This window comes from Nerophis lumbriciformis, linkage group LG25 (assembly GCF_033978685.3).
Source record: "Nerophis lumbriciformis linkage group LG25, RoL_Nlum_v2.1, whole genome shotgun sequence".
Classification (NCBI taxonomy): Eukaryota; Metazoa; Chordata; class Actinopteri; order Syngnathiformes; family Syngnathidae; genus Nerophis; species Nerophis lumbriciformis.
Window position 1 is genome coordinate 26,581,857 of NC_084572.2, and position 22,786 is coordinate 26,604,642.

General features: G+C 38.3%; 2 protein-coding genes across 3 annotated transcripts in view; one reads left to right on the forward strand and one right to left on the reverse strand.

Moving 5' to 3' along the window:
- The window catches only part of uchl1 (ubiquitin carboxyl-terminal esterase L1 (ubiquitin thiolesterase)), a 35,675-nt gene extending 19,499 nt beyond the window's left edge, over positions 1-16,176 (reverse strand). The window contains exon 1 of one of the 2 annotated variants that reach the window (XM_061984058.1): positions 16,093-16,176. In XM_061984058.1, the coding sequence (XP_061840042.1) occupies positions 16,093-16,146 (54 nt within the window). In that variant the 5' untranslated portion in view covers positions 16,147-16,176. Of the gene's footprint in view, positions 1-1,279; positions 1,376-16,092 lie in introns of those variants that run through there. The other variant, XM_061984061.1, reaches the window with a different exon arrangement.
- anxa5b (annexin A5b) lies at positions 1,197-22,656 on the forward strand. Its single transcript, XM_061984057.1, has 13 exons — positions 1,197-1,304; positions 1,462-1,511; positions 10,208-10,292; positions 10,481-10,575; positions 10,651-10,764; positions 12,188-12,278; positions 15,383-15,462; positions 15,636-15,686; positions 17,078-17,171; positions 19,938-20,033; positions 20,119-20,177; positions 20,356-20,478; positions 22,306-22,656. The coding sequence occupies exons 2-13, from the start codon at positions 1,509-1,511 to the stop codon at positions 22,366-22,368; spliced, it is 954 nt and encodes a 317-aa protein (XP_061840041.1). The 5' UTR covers positions 1,197-1,304; positions 1,462-1,508; the 3' UTR covers positions 22,369-22,656.
- The last annotated feature ends 130 nt before the right edge of the window (positions 22,657-22,786 follow it).

The window sequence follows — 22,786 nt, forward strand, 5'->3', positions numbered from 1 at the left end:
AAATTTTTTCTATGAACGATAAAACACAGAATATTGACAAAATATGAACGTCACACCCCCTTTCGATCTACATATTTTACAATCAAGTGAAACGCAACAAAAATGCAACAAACAGTGAAATATGAACTCAAAGGGTACAAAATAAACCCACCTACAATCTGATATATCTGATATTTGCTGAATTCCCCCCAGGGATCAATAAAGTACGTTCTATTCTATTCTATATATCACTAAGCTTTAGAACTTTGTTATGAAAATCTCCTTCCACACTGCTTGGTGCCTCATCTGAGCTGCTGTTACGTAGATGACCATAGTAACTAATTAGATTACCATAGTAACTGGTATATCATCCATAAGCGCAGATTCCTACCATTGAAATACTTTGTATAGTTCAAGACTTACGATCATTAGAAAACATCACTGCACATCATGATGGCAGCTACACTTTCCATCTTAAAGATCTAAAAACATTATTTGGGAATGTCCGACGGGCCAGATTGAAAAGCTCAACGGGCCGCATGTGGCCCCCGGGCCTTAATTTGCCCAGGTATGTTATACAGTGTTTTATATTGTTTACAAACAGGGGACTAAGTCCTTGGGCACAGCATGGGGCCTATAAGTGTAAGTATTTGAACACGAGCTTATAGTAGTAGAATAGTAACTTTTGTTTACTTTTTTTAACCTGATATTTAATAAAAGGGAATATTTATATTAGTGGTTTTTAACTGAAATAGTGATTGTACACAGCAAATTCCACCTGGCAACACGCCGACACGAGACGTGTGACGTAACCCAGAAATGGAATGTGAACGGGAAAAGATTGTATTTTTTAAATAAATCATAACGTTTTATTGTTGTCTGTGCGTTGTAGTACACCACTGGAGGTGAAATATGAAGTTAAATAAAGTGAATGTGACGAAATATTGACCGAGTATCGTTATTAGGAAATTACCTAAAGTGGTTGGTGACGACATTTTCTATGGAAAACAACACACACCACCTAGTAGCGTTTTTGTTTCAGGAGGCTTTTCTACAATATGAGCCACACGTTAGTAGAATGAAGAAATTGTAATAATGTGGGCACGTCATCTTATCTTGCATCATGTTTCCGCTCTTTCTCAATGGCGTCTCCTCCTAAAAGAACCACATTTGCCGTGGTGCTTTGCGCGCACCGGGGTGTGGCGCACACTCGGATAACTTTTTTTTTTTTTCCCCCGAGTGTATTTAGGCTGTCCGTCCTTCTTGTTTTCTCTCGCCGCCTCTCCTCATCCTGACTTACCGGGTGTGACAGCTGCAGCTCTGCGGTAAGTCCGCTCTCATCGTCGGGCGACTTTAGCTAAAAAACACTCGGCCAGGTGACACTCGGTTGTCGGGGGGGTTTGTTAGCATTTGTGAGACGTTCACGGACTTAAAAAAAGGTTGTTAAATTTTACGGCATAACTTTTTTTCCCCCCTCAACAGACTTCTTCTACTTGAGTGAAAAAAGCAACTACCCACTTTCTGTCAAAATGGTAAGTTTTTAATGAATTGTAATGAAACTAAATACCAAAAAAAAGTGTTTGACAATAACTCGTGATAGAGTAAAAGAAGCCAAATCCGTTATTTATGCAAATGGTATGACTCATAATAGTAAGGCCGTGGATTTCCTAAGACGACGCCCACTTTATTCCAAAATTACATAACACTTCAGCTAGGTCTGCTTTTTTTTTCTTCCCACAAACATCCATACACACTTTTAGTTAATTTTACTCATTTATAAGGAAATCAAGTACGATTATTTATGTAAACTAGTTAACTTTATTGACATGTATGATTACTCTAATGACCATCGCAGTGTGGTCCTGTACCTTTAAATGTTTAAAACAAGGTTAAAGCTGGACTGAGAGTGAGGTATATCCTGTCAAAGATGGATGTGTGTGTGTGTGTGTGTGTGTGTGTGTGTGTGTAGGGGAAGTTTGGTCTGCATGACTCATGTGGGCTCTGTCTGTCTGTCGATGTGTCCTCCCTCGATGTGTGTATGTTTTTAAAACACAATTTTCCAGTGAACACTCACCCTCCCTCTCTTCCTTAAAGGAGAAGCATCCTTTTTTCCCCCTCAAAGTCAGGGCGGAGCACGATTATACACCACTGGCGGTAACTGTCTGCGGCAAACGAGGGAGTTCCCTTTTGCTTGGTGTGCTGTGTGCACGGTATCCACGGCAACCACGGGCTATAAAAAAAAAAGGAGGGTTTTGATAAGAATGGGTCAACGTGCCTGCACGAGGAGTCCCGTCGTTTGTCAAAATCAGGTCTTGACACGCCTTTCAGAATGTTCAGTACATGGATAAAAGTGTTGGGACACATGGGAAGTTGATGGAAGAAACTCCACTACAGCGCCACTTGTCCCCCACTGCAAGTAGACTGTTACAACAGAAACTGAAACTAGTGTCTTGAATCCACACTTTCTCTCCTTGCACTTGGCAAAGGTAATTATAGGCGGGGTGTTTACTTAGCTGAAGCGCAGAGAGGATAGGGCATCATTGGAAGGTTTAGTGTCAAAGTTCATATAATACCAGTCAAAAGTTTAGAGACACGTTCTCCTTTGAAAGAGTGGACAAGTGTCTCTAAACTTTTGGCTAATGCAACAACTTCATTTTTATGTAAGTTTCTAATAATCATTTGGAGTGCTGGAGAAAGTAGGGGGAGAAAGCACAGCTCCGTTTGACCACTTGGTCATTGATCAACAAGACACAGAGCAGCAACAGAACCAATGGTGTACATAGTGTTAGGGATGGGTACCGAATCCAGTACTTTGTTGGCACCGACCGAATCCCGCCGGTTCTAGCGGGCACCAATTCACGTAAAATCTAATGGTGCCATGTTTCAGTAACTGGGTGGCATGTGTCGTCACTCCTACTTTGGCACTTGGCGATCACTCCAGCGGCACTGGGAGCCAAACTACATCTAGGTAATGTCGCAATTTTCGATGCCAACAAAGAAAGTGACTAAAAAAAATGCTCCAATGGAAGTAAAGTAAGGCTCCACTTTTCTAAAAATGCGCTTTGTTGATGCTGATATACATTGGCTTTGCTATTGACATGCTACTGATTAGTATTAGTGGTTTTACATGGCGATTTCAACACCTCCGAATGTGTTAACGAAAACCACAAGGAAGATGCGTGTTACAATAAAACAGCTGGTGCGCAATAAGTGCAATACTTACAGTATTAACACTTTTTAGGACACAACAAAAGACGAGACGGCTAAGACTGGACTGAGTAGCCAACACACCATAAACCAGTGGTTCTTAACCTTGTTGGAGGTACCGAACCCCACCAGTTTCATATTCACCAAACCCTTTTTTAGTGAAAAATAAAATGTTTTTTTTTTTCAAATTCAAGACAAAGTTATATGTTTTTGGTAACCCTTTAGTATGGGGAACATATTCTAAGTAACAAAGACTTAATTTAGAGTTTTTTGGACACTAGGGGAACATATTCTAAGTCACAAAGACTTAATTTAGAGTTTTTTGGACACTAGGGGAACATATTCTAAGTAACAAAGACTTAATTTAGAGTTATATGGTTAGGGTTAGGTTTAGAGGGTTAGGGCCAAGGTTAGAGGGTTTGGGTTATAATAAGACCATGCTGAATAAGGCATTAATAAGTACTTAATAATGACTAGTTAAGAGCCAATATGTTACTAATTTGCATGTTAATAAGCAACTAATTAATGGTGAATATGTTCCCCATACTAAAGTGTTACCATGTTTTTTTACTAGTGCATAAAATGAACCGTGCATGAACATCACCTTGTTCAAAGAACAAAACCGAAACAGTGCACCAACAAATGACACACCTGCAAATCAGTGTGACTTCTGCTGTTGCCGTATCCGTAATACGCCGATAGGGAGAAGTTTTTATTTACACGATGAGTCGGGTGTGTCTTGACCTCCGCCGAACCCCTGAGCCCGACTCACCGAACCCCTAGGGTTCCATCGAACCCAGGTTAAGAACCACTGCCATAAACTATACCCTACTGCCATCTAACGCTTCGGACTTGCAACTGTAACTGAGACTAGGACATGTCACAATAAAACAATATGTAAGGGACAAGCAGTAGAAAATTGATGGATGGGATGGGTAACAACTGGACAGCAGTTATCATAATCTGCTCATTTTTAAACGTTACAAGGAGAAATGTTTTATTGTCAAAAAATAATAATACTTATTAACACACACAAATGTACCAAAAATTGGTACTGTTGAGTGCTGGTATCCCTGCACTCAACTCAGGTACCGTATTGGTTCAAATGTGAACGGTAGCCATCCCTACATACAGCAAACCCTTGTTTATTGCAGTGAATTGGTTTAAAGTAGGAATATCATAAAACATAATTTTAATAGCTAGAGCATAAAAAAACTTCCAAATACGTTTTTTTAAGGCGGGCCTGGATGCTGCCTGAGGAAGAGCCAATCAGTGGCCATGATACTGAATAGCGTACTCTGATTTGTTTGGCTGATCTAGTGGCCAATGCTACTGTAGTATTGTTATGTTTACTCCATTTCTATGCTTGAAAGAGCTTATTTAGGCCAAGGATATATAATAATATACTTAAAAACAACTTTAAAAAAAATATGTGACGTAGTAAGGCCGCAAACTTTGAAGGGCATGGCAACAGAGCCCAAGTTGTAAGGAGCAAACTGCTAAGTCAGCATTAATAGTGCTTATGAGTAAAATGTAAACAACATCAAGACAATTGTAATACGTATGACTTTCACCAGCAACATTTTAAAGCGCACACAGAGCTAGATAAAGCTCTTGGGCGTTGGCCACTCGTGTAATTTCAAATGCAGCTACTGCCATCTTGTGAAGTTATTAAAATAACTACATCAGGAGGTTGCCTACAGCCACAACAGTTGCTGCCAATGTATTTTTTGTTAACAAAGTTTTAATTTTGTACCGCGCACCCGACGATATGATATGATAGGATAGAGTCCTGAGATTTTTCACCTTTTTGGCATCAGGGCCCAACTTTTATAGAGGGGCCCGCAGCCCACTCAAATATTAACACTACTCTTGATTTTAATCATCCATCCATCCATCCATCTTCTTCCGCTTATCCGAGGTCAGGTCGCGGGGGCAGCAGCCTAAGCAGGGAAGCCCAGACTTCCCTCTCCCCAGCCTCTTCGTCCAGCTCCTCCCGGGGGATCCCGAGGCGTTCCCAGGCCAGCCGGGATATATAGTCTTCCCAACGTGTCCTGGGTCTTACCCGTGGCCTCCTACCGGTCGGACGTGCCCTAAACACCTCCCTAGGGAGGCGTTCGGGTGGCATCCTGACCAGATGCCCGAACCACCTCATCTGGCTCCTCTCTTTTAATCATATTCATTCATTATATCTAACCTACTCACAGTTTAACAGGAAAAACATGCCAAATGATATGAAACCATGTGTTAATCACGAATATTATTATCAAGGCTTAGGTCAGGCTGATTACAAAATAAAAAATGTTCAAATATACTGCAAAATAAGGGACTCATAAAAACTAACTAAAAAAAATACATACAATTACACAGTGCTAAAATAGATTAATTCTAACTGAAATAATAATAATATGCAGTGTTTGTTTCTCACTTAAACTATCCGTCCATCCATTCATTTTCTTCCGCTTGTCCCTCTGGGGTCGCGGGGGTGCTGGAGCCTATCCCAGCTGCACTCGGGCGGAAGGCAGGGTACACAAGTCGCCACCTTATCGCAGGGCCAACACAGATAGATAACATTCACACTGACATTAACACACTAGGGACCATTTAATCGCATTTTAGTCAATTTGGTAAGTGTAAAACAAACTATCAGGTTAGCATGCTAACTGTTAATATTATTGTTATATGTTGCTATCTTACTAGCATGCTAACTGATAGTATGTTAATTTTTTTGTAAATTTTGTAGGTATAAAATAAAAATGCATTAATAGTATTACTATCTTACAAGCATGCTAACTGGTATCTTGCTGACTGTATGTTAGCATTGCAGCATTTCTTTAGGTTTTTAAAAAAAACCTCATGGCTTTTGTTACTTGTTGCTATCTTGCTGACATGCTGATTGATTAAATACAATTATGAATAAATAAATAAATTTAAGTGCAAATGAAAATACAACGTCACCACTTTGGTCATATTTTTTGCGCTGAAGAAACTTCTCTGTGACTTTAGCTCAGTGGTTCTTAACCTGGGTTCGATCGAACCCTAGGGGTTCGGTGAGTCGGCCTCAGGGGTTCGGCAGAGCCTCCGCCGCGGAGGTCAAGACACACCCGACTCATCGTGTTAATAAAAACTTCTCCCTGTCGGCGTATTATGGATACTCCCAAACAATGTTCCCTCTAATTTTCCATATGTGTGAGCAAACGCAAAAACTCCTTGAGCATTCGGTGGAGCACATGTGGTCACACCTGCAGCACACCTGTCCCAAAGCTGACTAAATAACAAGTTAAAGGTTTTATTATTGTAATCAAATGACAACAGTAATTTCCATGAGATTATGTTCTAATATAAGTGTTTTGGCCCACTTACAATGACTATAACATATTGTTTTTCATGAGCTGTGTACTAGTATTATATGTCTGGGTGGGGGGTCCTACTTTGGACATAATGTGTACCCCTTTCAGATATCGCATTTGGTTCCACTAAAACATTCACATGTTGCACAATGAGATGTAAACATGAGATTATGTGTACATTCCTGTATCTTTCTGTTTGTAAAATATATATCTATTAGTATTTCTTTAATATAATAACATCATTTTATGATTACGGTTCGGGTTCGGTGAATGCGCATATGAAACTGGTGGGGTTCGGTACCTCCAACAAGGTTAAGAACCACTGCTTTAGCTGCAGACTTCTTCTGATTGTTTAAGATTGTCGTTACTTCCACAAGTGGTGGAAAAGTATATTACAACTGAGGACGGCCCTATGGTTTAGAAACACTGGGATTGACTTTATTTATCCCACAATGGGGAAAAATGATGTGGTTGCAGTGCAGATGGAAAGAAAGGGAAAAAGACATGAAAAGAAGAGGGAAACGATAAAGAACACAAAGGAGGACATACAATTGCCACCCTAGAAATGCCGTTTCCACATACATCAACAGTAATAGTACAGTAATAGAAGCGTTAATTGATTTCTTAGAAGAGTATTAATGTGGCAGGGGGAATTGTCCATTTGTGAGGTGAGGACATTGAGTCATGCTGTTACAGAATGTTCAAAATGTCTTGATAAGGTGATGTAATTGCGAGGTCACCAAGCGGTCAAAGGAATTATCTAAAAAGTACAAAGTGAAGGTTTTTATTCCTCACCATTAATCTTGCCTAAAATGAACAATTGTGTTTGCAGCTAAAAGTTTGGGAGTGGCTGATAAAGTGAATCACGAGTAAAACATTCCAGATCCTGCTGGAAATGATGTGTGTTGGGTGGAATTCTTGTTCAAATGTTCCATTCTTTCTTTGGCATGCAGTTATTGATTGGATTGGGTTGTTGTTTTTTTCATCGAGTTTTTAATGAGGAAGCGCGTGAATGTTTTTGGGATTCCTCCTGGCATTGAATAAAAAACACATAATGCTGCTCCTTGTTGGTGTTTTTGCTGCTCTGCCTGGTTTTGGAGCGCATGACGCTGAGGTTTACAGAATTCCTGCCACATTCCTGTGGTTCTGCAGTCTAAACACCTCGCCTGGTCGTGACGAGAAGCCATGAGGTGACTGAGTCGTTAATGTTTGACAGCGAGAGGCAGTGAACGCACCATTGTTCACTCAGTCCTGATCACCTCCGCGTTGTCTTATTGATCAGTTGGCTGTGTTTGCATTTACTCCACAATCTCGGAAATAATCTACTTTTTTCTTTGTTACGTATTGAGAGTAAACATCAGGAGCGCTGCTTCCTATTGGCTTGTCTTTTGGCACTTTTGATGTTACTGTACTGCAGTGTTTCTTAACCATAGCGCCCCCTGGAGAACCACCAAAAAATATTGGTTTCTCAGCAGTGGTTGTCATACACTTTTCCACCACTTGTGGCAGAAATGGCAATCTCAAACAAACAAGAAGTCTGGAACTAAAGTCATAGAGAAGTTTTTTAAGCGCAAAAATTATGACTAAAGTGGTGAAGCTGTATTTTAATGTACGCCTTTTTTTTTTTGACAGTTTAGTCAAGAAACATATTTGTTATTAATTTAGTTTATTTATTTTAGCACAACATAATTGTATGAAAATATATTTTTTAGTCAGTAATCAATGAGTCCCTTCTTATGCAGTATATTTGGTTCGTACTTGTTTTTCTAATCAGCCTGACCTAAACCTAAGGTTTGTGTTAAAAATATAATATTTCTGATTTAGACATGATATATATTGAATACGATTAAAATTAAGAGTAAGATTACTAATTCGGTGTCATGTCAAAAAGATTAAGAACCGCTGCTGTACTTAATTAGCAGGCCTCTGTTTGTATTTTTGAAGAGACCAAAAATTGCTGGATTTTTTAATATTTTTCTTATATTATTTTTTAAATATATGTATAAATATATTTTTACTAGGACTGTCAAATAAAACAAGTTAACTCATGTGATTCATTGCAAAACAATTGCATTAATTATGCATAGTTGCAGATTAATCACACATTTTATTTTTTAGAAAAACAAATCCCTATTAATATATTTTGAGCTACTTTACCTTTTACTGCGAATGGCTACCTGAAAGGTGGTGTGTGTTGTTAAAAGGAAATAAACCCTGACTCCAACTGTTGCTTGCTCTCATGCTAACTGTTAGCATGCTAACATTAGCATGCTTTTTAAGCTAATTTTACATGCGCACACTTCTTAATCGATTAATATATACTGTATATATATATATATATACACACACAGTATATATACAGTATATGTGTGTGTGTGTATACATGTGTGTGTGTGTGTATATATATATATGTATGCATGCATATGTGTGTGTGTGTATATACTGTATGTGTGTATATATACATATAAACATATATATATATACATACTAGTGTGTGTATATATGTCTGTGTGTATATATATATATATATATATTAATGTGTGTATATATATAATATATATATATATGTCTGTATATATATATATATATATATGTATGTATTACGTATATATATGTATGTGTATATATATCTGTGTGTATGTTTATGTATGTATGTATGTGTATATATATCTGTGTGTATATATATGTATGTATATATATGTGTATATATATATATATAAGTGTGTATATTTATATATGTGTATGTATATATATATATATATAAATGTGTATGTGTATATATATATATATATATATATATATATATATATATATATATATATATATATATATATATATATATATATGTATATGTATATATGTGTGTATATATATATGTATGTATATTTATTTTTTATCTGTCCTGTTTAGCCAGTCAGGCAGATCATATTGTTGATGTAGATGCCCATATCTGTTTTACAGACTTATTTCAGAAAAGAGAAGTATATAATACATCTCTTGTCTTATTTGTATTTGACTTTAATAAATGTTTGGGTACAATTTTATCAAACAAATCCAGTTTTATTCTAAGTAATATAGACATTTGATCACAGCGGTTTAACTATTTTATGGAGGAATGTAGTTAATCATCGAACTGGCACCCAATGTTATTAAAAAATTATTATTTTAATCGAAAATTATTTTGAATCGAGAATCGATTCTAAATCAAATCGTTATCCCCAACAAACGAATCGAACCGCGTGGTGCCCAAAGATTCACAGCCTTACTTCACAGTCCTATGACGTGGTACTCAACGCATTCTAACCGTTAGAATGCTAACGTTAGCGTTTAAGTTCGGCTTGCACATTTCAGCATTCCAATGCAATTTCTCCCAAAATTGCATATTCTCGTTTTTTTTGTGTAATTTTCTAACCCAGGATGTTTTTATTTGGATTTTAGAATGGTGTTGCGGGCAAATAAAAAAACTAGCTGCGGGCCGCAAATGGCCCCCGAGCCGCACTTTGGACATCCCTGCTTTAGGGGACTGACAAGCACGTATGTAAAATCTGAGCAGTATTAATTGGGGATAAAAACTTGTCCGCCCTCTTTGCCAGGCAACCTAACAAATTGATTATTTGTCTATTGATGATGAAATTTGTCTTTTAAATAATTGATGATTTGTGTCGTTGCAGGCCAGCAGAGGAACCGTCAAAGCCAGCGCCAACTTCAACGCCAGCGCGGATGCCGAGACCCTGTACAAGTCCATGAAAGGCCTCGGTAATGCTCGCTCAAGTGCAGTCATGTGACCCGCCTGCAGCGCTTAGTCCAGACATCACAGCCGCCGCCGCCGCGGAACTCGATACGCCGCGAGCAAACGCGCGCTTGTGATTGTCATGAAATAATCATCGTGCAGACAAGCCCTGTTGTTACATCATCGATCATGTCATGACTTGTGGTTGCCATAGGCACCGACGAGGAAGCCATCCTGCAGCTGCTGACCTCCCGCAGCAATGCCCAACGTCAGGAGATCACCTCGGCCTACAAGACTCTCTTTGGAAAGGTCTCACAAGTTCATAAGCAAACATGGACACGGTGATATTTACACATAATCAACGAGCACATATATATATTCCAGGATCTGATCAGCGACCTGAAGGGGGAGCTAGGCGGGAAATTCGAGTCCCTCATCGTGGCCCTGATGACCGCGCCCATTGCCTATGACGTGACGGCACTCCGCAACGCCATTAAGGTCGGTTATGGATTTTTAACACCTTTACAAAAAATAATGCTCACTTTTGATTGACACCATTACATTTACATTGTAAACTAGAATTTGCAATTCCGGAGGGAATAGCGTGTAGACGCCCTATGAGCGCAAGCCGCCGAACCGCAGATACGCGAGACCTGAACTGAAATGCTTGAATGTCCAGGGTGAGTGGAGTGTGTGGATGTTGGAACGGTTCGAATCGGATGAGAAATGTGGGAAATGGAGAGGTTTGTATATTTCCCATTAATTTTCAATGAAGGGGAAATTCCTGGTAATTCCGGGTAATCAGGGAAACATGCTGGTTTGAATGTCCAGGGTGAGTGGAGTGTGTGGATGGTGGAACAGTTCAAATCGGATGAGAAATGTGGAATATGCAGTAGATTTTATATTTCCCATTCATTGTCAAAGGGGAGAAAATTCCTGGACATTTTTGGGGAAAAGGAAAAAATGTTTTGCGTTCGATATATGGGGAGAGTAGTGTGGGTGAATGGTTGAAAGGTTTAGAAATGGCTTTGCTTAATTACATTGTAGAACTATGAATACGTCCATTCATTTGAATGGGAATTTCCTGGAAATTTGGGAATTTCGGGAAAACCGTGATTTAAAAAAAATATTGATACTAGCACAATTGTCCTACATGATATAAATGGGTTGGTGTTGGAATTTTTGGAATAGATTTAAACATGTTGACGTCGTAACAGTTTGAATTGAGAATGGGTATTTTGTAATTCCTGGAAAACCGGGAATTTTTAAGAGAAAAAAAAAAAAGAGCGTTTGTTGTCCGGTCGAAAACAGTTGAAAAATGTGAACTGTGAAAACGTTCCAGGAAGAGATGAAAATAGGGCTTTGGAAAACCTGGAAATTCCTGTAATTTTTTAGAATTCGGCAAAAATGGTAGTTTGATTGTCCAAGATGAGTGGAATGCGTGGATGGTGGAACGGTTCGAACACGGTGAGCATGTTTGATAATTGGCTCATTAATTTTCAGTGCGCAAAATGTCCCGGAAAACCAGAAATTCTGTGTTATCTAAAAACATTTTTTTTGAGGGGGCTCACGATTCCTGATTGAGCCGAACGTTTTGCTACCTGAACAGTTCCGATTGGATGGAAACTGTGGGCTGTGAAACACGACAAATTTTGTGGTGGACTAATAATAAACAGATTTTTTTTCTTATGTTTAAACTTCTATGTGCGAATGCTTGGGCATTCACACAATAATACTTTTTTATGCTAACTTAAATAAAAAGTGCTGTAGGACAATTTACATTAAAACACAATTTTATACAGGATATATAAGTAAGGGGTCTTAGCTCCATTTGTTTGGGTGCCCTTGGCCTGAAAAACGGTCAACACCCCTGATTTTGCGTTCTCAGAAAAACAGTAGCGAACCTACTTTTGACCACTAGGGGGCAGGAACGGACGAGAAGGTGTTGGTGGAGATCCTGGCCTCGAGAACCGCCCAACAGGTGAAGAGGATCGTGGCTGCTTATAGACAAGGTAATACACACAGTACTTTGGCAAAGCATTAGATGCCATACATGACATAAGCAACTTTAGCATTAAGCAGTGGGGGACCGTACGTTTCCCACCTAGGCCTTCAGTGATGTCCGACTTCAATGATTACCTCTCAAAATACCATAATTGATGTCACCACATGACCATTGCTGGAGAAATACTATACAGAAGCACACTTACGCATGCAGTGTACAAAACGGGTTATTTTCTGGCGCATTTAAAGGCCTACTGAAATGCCATTTTCTTATTTAAACTGGGATAGCAGGTCCATTCTATGTGTCATACTTGATCATTTCGCGATATTGCCATATTTTTGCTGAAAGGATTTAGTAGAGAAAATCGACGATAAAGTTCGCAACTTTTGGTCGCTGATAAAAAAGCCTTGCCTCTACCGGAAGTAGCAGACGAGTAGCGTTACGTCACAGGTTGTGGAGCTCCTCACATCCGCACATTGTTTACAATCATGGCCACCAACAGCGAGAGCGATTCGGACCGAGAAAGCGACGATTTCCCCATTAATTTGAGCGAGGATGAAAGATTTGTGGATAAGGAAAGTGAGAGTGAAGGACTAGAGGGCAGTGGGAGCGATTCAGATAGGGAAGATGCTGTGAGAGGTGGGTGGGACCTGATATTCAGCTGGGAATGACTAAAACAGTAAATAAACACAAGACATATATATACTCTATTAGCCACAACACAACCAGGCTTATATTTAATATGCCACAAATTAATCCCGCATAACAAACACCTCCCCCCTCCCGTCCATATAACCCGCCAATACAACTCAAACACCTGCACAACACACTCAATCCCACAGCCCAAAGTACCGTTCACCTCCCCAAAGTTCATACAGCATATATATTTCCCCAAAGTTCTCAAAGTTACGTACGTGACATGCACATAGCGGCACGCACGTACGGGCAAGCGATCAAATGTTTTGAAGCCGCAGCTGCATGCGTACTCACGGTACCGCGTCTGCGCATCCAACTCAAAGTCCTCCTGGTAAGAGTCTCTGTTGTCCCAGTTCTCCGCAGGCTAATGGTAAAGCTTGACTGTCATCTTCCGGGAATGTAAACAATGAAACACCGGCTGTGTTATCCGGCACACCAGTCAAGGGGTGCATTCTACGGCGGGGGTGCATTATCCAGCACAACACCTGCCGCAATACACCGCTTCCCACCTACAGCTTTCTTCTTTGCTGTCTCCATTGTTCATTGAACAAATTGCAAAAGATTCACCGACACAGATGTCCAGAATACTGTGGAATTTTGTGATGAAAACAGACTACTTAATAGCTGGCCACCATGCTGTCCCAAAATGTCCTCCACAATCCGTGACGTCACGCGCTGACGTCATCATACCGAGACGTTTTCAGCAGGATATTTCGCGCAAAATTTAAAATTGCACTTTAGTAAGCTAACCCGGTCGTATTGGCATGTGTTGCAATGTTAAGATTTCATCATTGATGTATAAACTATCAGACTGCGTGGTCGGTAGTAGTGGGTTTCAGTAGGCCTTTAAAAATCAATAAACCCGCATCAGCAATTGAAACATATCTTATGTGGTACTGTCAAAATTCAAATTGCAAAAAAACATATTAAATGTGAAAAAATGAACTCACAATTTGTAGCACCCATTCGACACCGTATAGCCCCTCGTAGTCGGTTGATTCGAGTGGGAATGGCGGGCATTTCCCCATTTCATCGCCGACATCGTCTCACAAGATGTAGTTACTCTTTAAATATCCTTCTTGAAAATGGCCTTGCAAGTGTATATCTGCCACCTAATCAACGTTTTTGCAACTTGTGAATGAATACTCACTTTGGAATGACAAGTAAGTATCCAATCACAGTCTCGTTAACATCAGGCTACCTAGAGAATCAACAACTTGTGATCTGATTGGCTACTGTTGCGTCTGACCAGTTCTTCCTCCTAGGGAATCTAAATTACTGGTCAATCCCAAGTTCTTTTGATGACATATATGCTGAGTAAGAAGGACCGTCAAGACAGTTTTGGAATATTGTAGTTTTATTCCAAAGCTTTGGGAGGTCAACTCAATCAATACATTCGTATCGGCTGCTCGAGTTTATCTGGCATTCCAAAGGAAAAAGCAACTAATTTCACACAAAGAAAGCCCCCATCCCCCCTCTCTCCACACTGATAAGCGAGACGTGGGGGTTTTCTTCACATTCCGTTGGTTTACGACCCTTAACCAGGCATCTGAAATGTCTAAAGAAACTGGTAGAGTACACAAAGGAAAAATACTAGGCGCTACTCTAGCATGGCTATCTAAAAAGAAAGAACTCTTAATCATATCTGCCTCCCTTCCACACTACCGCAACTGTCTATCAACTGTATGTGTTCTCAAATTCCTCCGCTAACGGTCCCGGTGAGTATCCAATCACAGGACGCGTAAACGTCACGTTGAACCTTAGGCCAGCTAGAAGGCCTTACTGACAACAACTCGTGATCTGATTGGCTATCACAATTGTCTATCAACTGTATGCCCCTGTTCACTTGCAGTGAACAGGGGCATACAACTGCATTGTTGATTCTGAAGGCCTCTGGCAGATTTGGTACAGCATGGCAACATAAGCCAGCTGAATTCTGATTGGATACAAACTCTAACCTAAAAACAACAGCACTGGAAGGAGCATAATATGACATGAAGAGAATACTTTTAGATATTTAGGGAAAGTAAATAAAAAATTACTTTTATCTTTAATTATGATCGTGATTTCTGGTTATGTTAGGCCAGCAGAGAAGGCCTTGCTGGCCCTGACGGCACACCGCTGGCATTAACAGCGTTAACATTACGCATTTTATTAGCAACGTCATGCTTGTTATTATTCATTCGCTGAAGGAAAACTAAGTGATCAAAACTTGTGTATAGCTGACTGACGGTGTGTCATTCAAAGCCTGCTTGGTGGGCGTATATATGGGATGGGCTAATCTCGTTAGGAGATGTTTTTTCCTTCACATGTCACGAGAAGTCGAGAAAAAAAATCAAACAAGTGAGGGAGATGAAATATTTTACCACTCACATTATTGTTATTATTATTAATATGTTGTTGTTTTTGTGTCAGAGTACGACGATGACCTGGAGGAGGACGTTTCTGGAGACACCTCTGGTCACTTCAAGAGACTTCTGGTCATTCTGCTCCAGGTGAACCTCTCTCGCACCTTCAGTATCATATTTTAACATCTTAGCATCTGATTGATTTTTTCCATTCATAATGCATACCATGCCATAAATGCCGCTCCAGTTTCTGTTTGCATTCATGTATTATTCAGTGATTCAAAGACGGCACCAATGCAAGGTTTGTTCTCTCTCTACAGGCCAACAGGCAGACTGGAATCCAGGAGGGAAACATCCAGACTGATACTCAGGTGAGTCTGTCATTTATGGATAATAATTGTAGTGCAATCATGCAGCGTGTTGAAACGCAGACTTAACAGATGATTAATCCAGAGTCAATGAGGACCAAGTTGTTGCAAAATAGACCATTATCTTATGACAAAAACCGGGGGAAAAGGTGATACAAATATACATATTATTCTTGTGCATATTTGTATCATTATAAACATTTTACTATTCATTGTAAACAAAATAGTTGCTTTCATGACTTGTAATGTAGTGTAACGAATTGACCAGCAGAGGGCGACTATCACATTTACTCATTGACTTGTACAGTACATAGCGTATCGATGTCCACAAAGTTTAAAAAAAAAAAACGCCACTTACTGTACTTTTAAACGTTTCCAACATGAAACCAACTTCTGATAATCAACTTACGGCATTGTCTCTATAATGTTTTACGATGAATGGCGACAGTTTTGGTAAGAACATATAGAAACGTCGACAATGTTCCACAATGAATCAGGACGCTAACCGGAAATGATCGAGCGGATATGACGTCGACAACACGGCAATTGGCGAATACAATACACTTTAGCAACACTTTAAAAACCACTGTAGTCGCAAAATCTCTTAGACATTGATATTAAAAAGTATACAAAATATTTGGCGAATTTAATTAATGTTTTGAAGGCAGCACAGGTATTAACATTTTCCAAGGATTGCTGCTCCATTATGGGGCACACTTTAGCACTATACTGCAGAATTTGCAATAATGTGATTAATTCAAATGATATGGAATAATCAACACTGAAAGCTATTAATCATTCTTATTTTCTTATTAATTATGGGGGTGGGGAATAATTTCTGTCATCATCAAAAAAAAAAGGTTGTAAATTGTTATATTAGGCTTGCAATGACTAATTTAAGCCGCTAGAGGGTAGTAGAGCAGCTATCTCCTGCTTTTAGTCGGTTTAAGCGCCTCAACACTGCCTCCTTTTGGTTATTTAATGTAACTCCAGCCTACTTGGTTTTTTTTTAAGAGACGGTTTACATAGTGAGGCATGTGGTATCTGTTCTGAAATGGATAATTCCCTCTACAAAATAATTTAAGTAATTTTTAAACATGAATAGAAATTGACACGTGAAAAGTGCATTATTTAAAACATTACAAAAAACGTTTAGCTTGATATATGAAGACAGTTTCGTGAAAAAATGGGCTGTTAATTTGGCGAGCCTGAAACTATGCTTTCCTTGGTGACTGCTACTTTACACACCACAAAGGTGAAATTACAAATTCCATGGTGTTGTTTTTATCACGTGCTTGAAACTGTGAGAAAGCCAATGGACGTATGGGGTTTTGTATAACATGTTTCTACAAAATAACCGCACAGCATTTTTCACATTTTTCACAATGTTGCAGGTCCTTTTCAAGGCCGGCGAGGAGAAGTACGGCACCGACGAGCAGACGTTCGTCACCATCCTGGGCAACCGCAGCCCCGAGCATCTCCGTAAAGGTGTGTGTGTGTGTGTGTTCTGACAATGCATACTTAATAGGGACATCGCTCTGTTTACACAGTCACCTTTAGGGGACCTCTGACGGTATGGGGACAAAAAAACAGGTCCCCTAAAGGGAAACCTTTTTAAATGATAGTCAGATCCATTCTGAAGATGCCTACGTGATTTTTAAGCTTTGAACCGGGAATAGCATTACGGCCTACAAAAGGAGATTGCAGGTAAAATAGTAGATTAAGAGATAATCAGCAAGACTGGTTAAGTAGAACAGTTTTTTTATGTTCTTTATGTTCAATGTTGTCCAAAAAAAAAAGTAAAAATACAAGTTTAAATGAGTTTGTATTTTATTTATGTGGTTTAAGGTAAGATAAGCTAATCCTTTATTGATCCCACAACAGGGAAATTTGGGTGACTTTGTTTAGGTGTTTCAAATATTGGTAAAAGAGAAAATTAATGTTCTTGAAAAGTGAAACATTTGTTATCATGGCATTAAAAGTAATATATTTTTCCAAAAACAAAATCAATCAATCAATCAATCAATGTTTATTTATATAGCCCTAAATCACAAGTGTCTCAAAGGGCACTGGTTTAAAATCTGGTTTAGTGTTCCTTCGGATGACATTTTCATACAGCATGATTATAAAACATTATTACCTTAAAGTATGATTCACATTCAGAATGTTCCATCCTTCTATATATGGTAGTTGGAGTTGCAGACAACTTAATTACCGCTAAATAGCAATTTTCAGTCATGTCACAGAAGATGCAGGATTTGCTTTAACATTTAAGTGGTGAAACTTCCTATAAGAGGACAGCAGTAGTGCTGTATTCTGAGCATCATGTCATATTTAATTTGAACTTTTTTTTTTTTTTTTTTTTTTTTTTTTTTTTTTAAATGGTCCTCAGTAGTCACGTACAAATTTGTGTGAATTATGCAAAATTATTTAATGTGGTCCCTATGAACCATATTAACTCTTTTTCCCCAGGGTCCCCAGTAAGAATGATCAGCACATTACTTCATCAATCCAGAGATTTAAAGATGTGTATGAGCTAACTGGGCAGTGGCCATTTTACCTAATTTTTTTTATGCCTCCACAACCTGTAGAAAGGCTACTCTACCCACCAGAGGTGGGTAGAGTAGCCACAAATTGTACTCAAGTAAGAGTACTGTTACTTTAGAGATGTATTACTCAAGTAAAAGTAAGGAGTAGTCAACCAAATATTTACTTGAGTAAAGGTATGTTGTGAAAAAACTACTCAAGTACTGCGTAACTGATGAGTAACCTGTTCGTTTAATGATGACGGCAACAAATAATGCACAAAAACATAAAAATAGCAATGAGCAAATTCAGAGCCAGGAATATCTCTTAAGCAACTAAAACAATAATATATATTAAATAATAATACATTAACATAAAAAAAAATTAAGGCAAATTGAGCCACAATAACTTAACAGCACCATAGGCTCAGTAGGCAGAGATTACGAAGGAAAATAACAAGTTAGCCTTTACGCAAACCATAAACTCTGATAGGTGTGGGCTGCATCTGGGAACACTCTGTGCACTTCTGATTGATGTTCCTATGCATGCGTGTGTGTGTGTGCGACTGTGTGTGTGTGTGTGTATCTGTCTGTCTATCTATGAGGCTGCAGTGCGTCAATAAATGTCCCCACACGATGTACATTTGACAGTGATTCATAGCAGGGAAGCTAACATCAGCCTACGGTGACAGCCAAAATATCTACTAACGTTACTTACCGCGATGTGCTTTCTCAAATTTGACGTTGAGTTCATGTAAGCTTAAGCTTGTTGTAGTTTGCAGCTGAAACTTTATGTGTAGTTAATCACGTGACCGCCTGGCTCTGTTTGATTGGTGAAACGGAGTCAAACGTCACCAGTGACTGCATTTGATTGGTGAAACCGAGTCAAACGTCACCAGTGACTGCATTTGATTGGTGAAACAGAGTCAAACGTCACCAGTGACTGCATTTGATTGGTGAAACAGAGTCAAACGTCACCAGTGACTGCATTTGATTGGTGAAACAGAGTCAAACGTCACCAGTGTCTGCATTTGATTGGTGAAACAGAGTCAAACGTCACCAGTGTCTGCATTTGATTGGTGAAACAGAGTCAAACGTCACCAGTGACTGCATGCGATTGGTGAAACAGAGTCAAACGTCACCAGTGACTGCATTTGATTGGTGAAACAGAGTCAAACGTCACCAGTGACTGCATTTGATTGGTGAAACAGAGTCAAACGTCACCAGTGTCTGCATTTGATTGGTGAAACAGAGTCAAACGTCACCAGTGACTGCATTTGATTGGTGAAACAGAGTCAAACGTCACCAGTGACTGCATGCGATTGGTGAAACGCAGGCATGCGATAGATCCTACTTTGAAGGTCTGTCTGACAAACCAAAACAAACAAAGCGTGCATTAACAGATCGATAAAAATCAGTAGCGAGTAGCGAGCTGAATGTAGATAAATGGAGCGGAGTAAAAGTAGCGTTTCTTCTCTATAAATATACTCAAGTAAAAGTAAAAGTATGTTGCATTAAAACTACTCTTAGAAGTACAATTTATCCCAAAAGTTACTCAAGTAGATGTAACGGAGTAAATGTAGCGCGTTACTACCCACCTCTGGTCCCCACAAGTGATGATCAAAAACTTGGTCCCCATTCCAAATGATAACCAGTGTGTGTGTGTGTGTGTGTGTGTGTGTGTGTTTATGAGGCGTGCAGACTGACTTGTTGTGTTGTTGCCTTCCAGTGTTTGACGCATACATGAAGATGACCGGCTACGAGATGGAAGAAAGCATCAAGAGGGAAACGTCCGGCAGCCTCAGAGCGCTGCTGCTGGCCGTCGGTACGGAGCCACTCGCTAAATAACGAGCGCTTGATTGCAATTTTTGTTTTAATATAATATTTGTCCCTTTTTTTTTTTTTTAAAGTGAAGTGTGCCAGGAGTGTTCCAGCCTATTTTGCTGAGACGCTCTACTACGCCATGAAGGTAGGACCATATGATATATCCATCCATCCATTTTCTACCGCTTATTCCCTTTGGGGTCGCGGGGGGCGCTGGAGCCTATCTCAGCTACAATCGGGCGGAAGGCGGCGTACACCCTGGACAAGTCGCCAAATGAATATAAATATATAGATGAGGGGTTTAAAGTGTTGTTTATTGTCAGGGTGCAGGAACAGATGACGACACTCTGATCCGTGTGATGGCCACTCGTAGCGAGGTGGACATGTTGAACATCAGAACTGAGTTCAGGAAGATGTTTGCCTGTTCTCTCCACTCAATGATCAAGGTATGGAAATACATCAACTACGGATCCATGTTTGTTTGTATTTGTGTATTTGAAGGACAACGTGCGGTTACATTAAGAACCGCACCAGATTCAGCACCAATGCTAGTTTGCATCTGTAGTCCTTTTCATGGTGCATCTAACGTCCACAATTTAAAAGGACACAGGATTGAAAATACACAACACTATTGAAATGACATATTGATAGGCAGTTTAAAATATAGGTACAATGCATAGAGGGTATGTGAGTGACAAATCAGTGGGCGGTCAAGTTACAGTATTTTAGCAGCTTCATTTAAAGTGCAGAAGTATATAAAGTGCAGCAGTTTTTTTTTTATCAAAGTCCACATACAGTGCATGTAGCTATTGATGTCACAATATGTAGCTGGAAATAAAACTTAAAAAATGGTCATAAAATAACAATTCTTATTATAATTAGAATATATTAGTGGTATATTATTCTTAAATATTTACTTATATTTATATGTAAAATATTACGTATTTTCAGATATATGATTATAATCATTAAGTATTTAAAAAAAATCATAACATAATTAAATACTGTCAAGTTTTTTTGGGCTCCCTAGAAAAAATATATAATGCTATAATAAAATGATCTAAAATTATTTTAAAGTTACTGGTATTATACAAATAAATGAGTTTGTTACCATAATAATATAAATTGTAATAATAGTTCTACTAAAAAGATACATTACTACCGTATTAAAACAATCACGCTTACTGTATATTAAAAATACAAATATATAATTTGTTTTTTATTAATTATTAAAGAAAAATATTAATAATGTGTTTTGGGGTTTAAGGTTTTTTCGGCTCCCTTGAAAAATTATAAAATGCTATAATAAAATTATCAAAAATTATTTTGAAGTTACTGGTATTATATAAGTATAAATATATGAGTTTGTTACCATAATAATATTAATTGTAATAATAGTTGTACTAAAAAGATACATTATTATCGTATTAAAACATTAACGCTTACTGTATATTAAAAATGTAAAGATATAATTGAGTTTTTATGAATTAATAAAGAAAAATATTATTAATGTGTTTTGGTGTTTAAGGTTTTTTTGGCATCCTTGAAAAATGATATAATGCTATAATAAAATTATAAAAAATTGCTGGTATTATATAAATATAAATATATGAGTTTGTTACCATAATAATATTAATTGTAATAATAGTTCTACTAAAAAGATACATTATCACCGTATTAAAACAACCACGCTTACTGTATATTAAAAATGTAGAGATATAATTGAGTTTTTATTCATTAATAAAGAAAAATATTATTAATGTGTTTTGGGATTTAAGGTTTTATCGGCTTCCTTGAAAAATTATATAATGCTATAATAAAATTATCAAAAAGTATTTTGTAGTTACTGGTATTATATAAATATAAATATAAATATAAATATAAATATATGAGTTTGTTACCATAATAATATTAATTGTAATAATAGTTCTACTAAAAAGATACATTATTACCGTATTAAAACAATCACGCTTACTGTATATTAAAAATACAAATATATAATTTAGTTTTTATTAATTAATAAAGAAAAATATTATTATTGTGTTTTGGGGTTTAAGGGTTGAAAGTGCTTAAATCTGATATTATAGTCTGTTACAAAACAGAACTTCATCTTCGACAGGCGCTAAAAGAACAGATTAATAAGAAATAAAAAAACATATCTCATAAAAGAGTGTTCATCAAGTTGTTTAAAGTGATGACGGCAGTGGGAATATGTGCTGGGAAATAAATGTGAGAAATGCTGGAAGGAGAACTCAACAACTTTGTATTGGCAGGGTGACACCAATGGCGACTACCGCAAGGCTTTACTGCTTCTCTGCGGCGGGGATGATGCGTAACCACGGCAACGGTGGAGCCCTATCAGCGTCGAGAGACAACAGCCATTATTTCATACGAAGTTAATTACTCGTGAGCGGCGGACGGCCCGTCAGGTGTTTGTTTTTTTAAACTATGATACCAAACAAAGTCTTTGAAAGGTAGCTAACATTTCACTATCAGTCTGTTCATTGGTCCACTAATGATGTCTTTAATGACCCCATTGGACTTGTATGTGTTTGCACTTGTTTTGTTCTGGCGGAGCCAATTAACTCAATATTAAACATTTCAATTGATGAAGTACAACTCCACATTTGTTTTTGCCTTTCTTTGTTGGACTTGTGGATGTGCAGTGTCCCACTTTAGCCTCTAGGGTGTGACAGAGCAGCTTTATTTTCTTCTACCAAAATGATCAAGGACAAAATACTATCCATCCATCTA

Excerpts from the sequence above, each read along its gene's own strand:
- anxa5b (XM_061984057.1), top strand. Across the intron at positions 10,576-10,650 it reads ACAAGACTCTCTTTGGAAAG|GATCTGATCAGCGACCTGAA; the intron begins GTCTCACAAGTT and ends TATATATTCCAG. Across the intron at positions 12,279-15,382 it reads CGTGGCTGCTTATAGACAAG|AGTACGACGATGACCTGGAG; the intron begins GTAATACACACA and ends TTTTTGTGTCAG.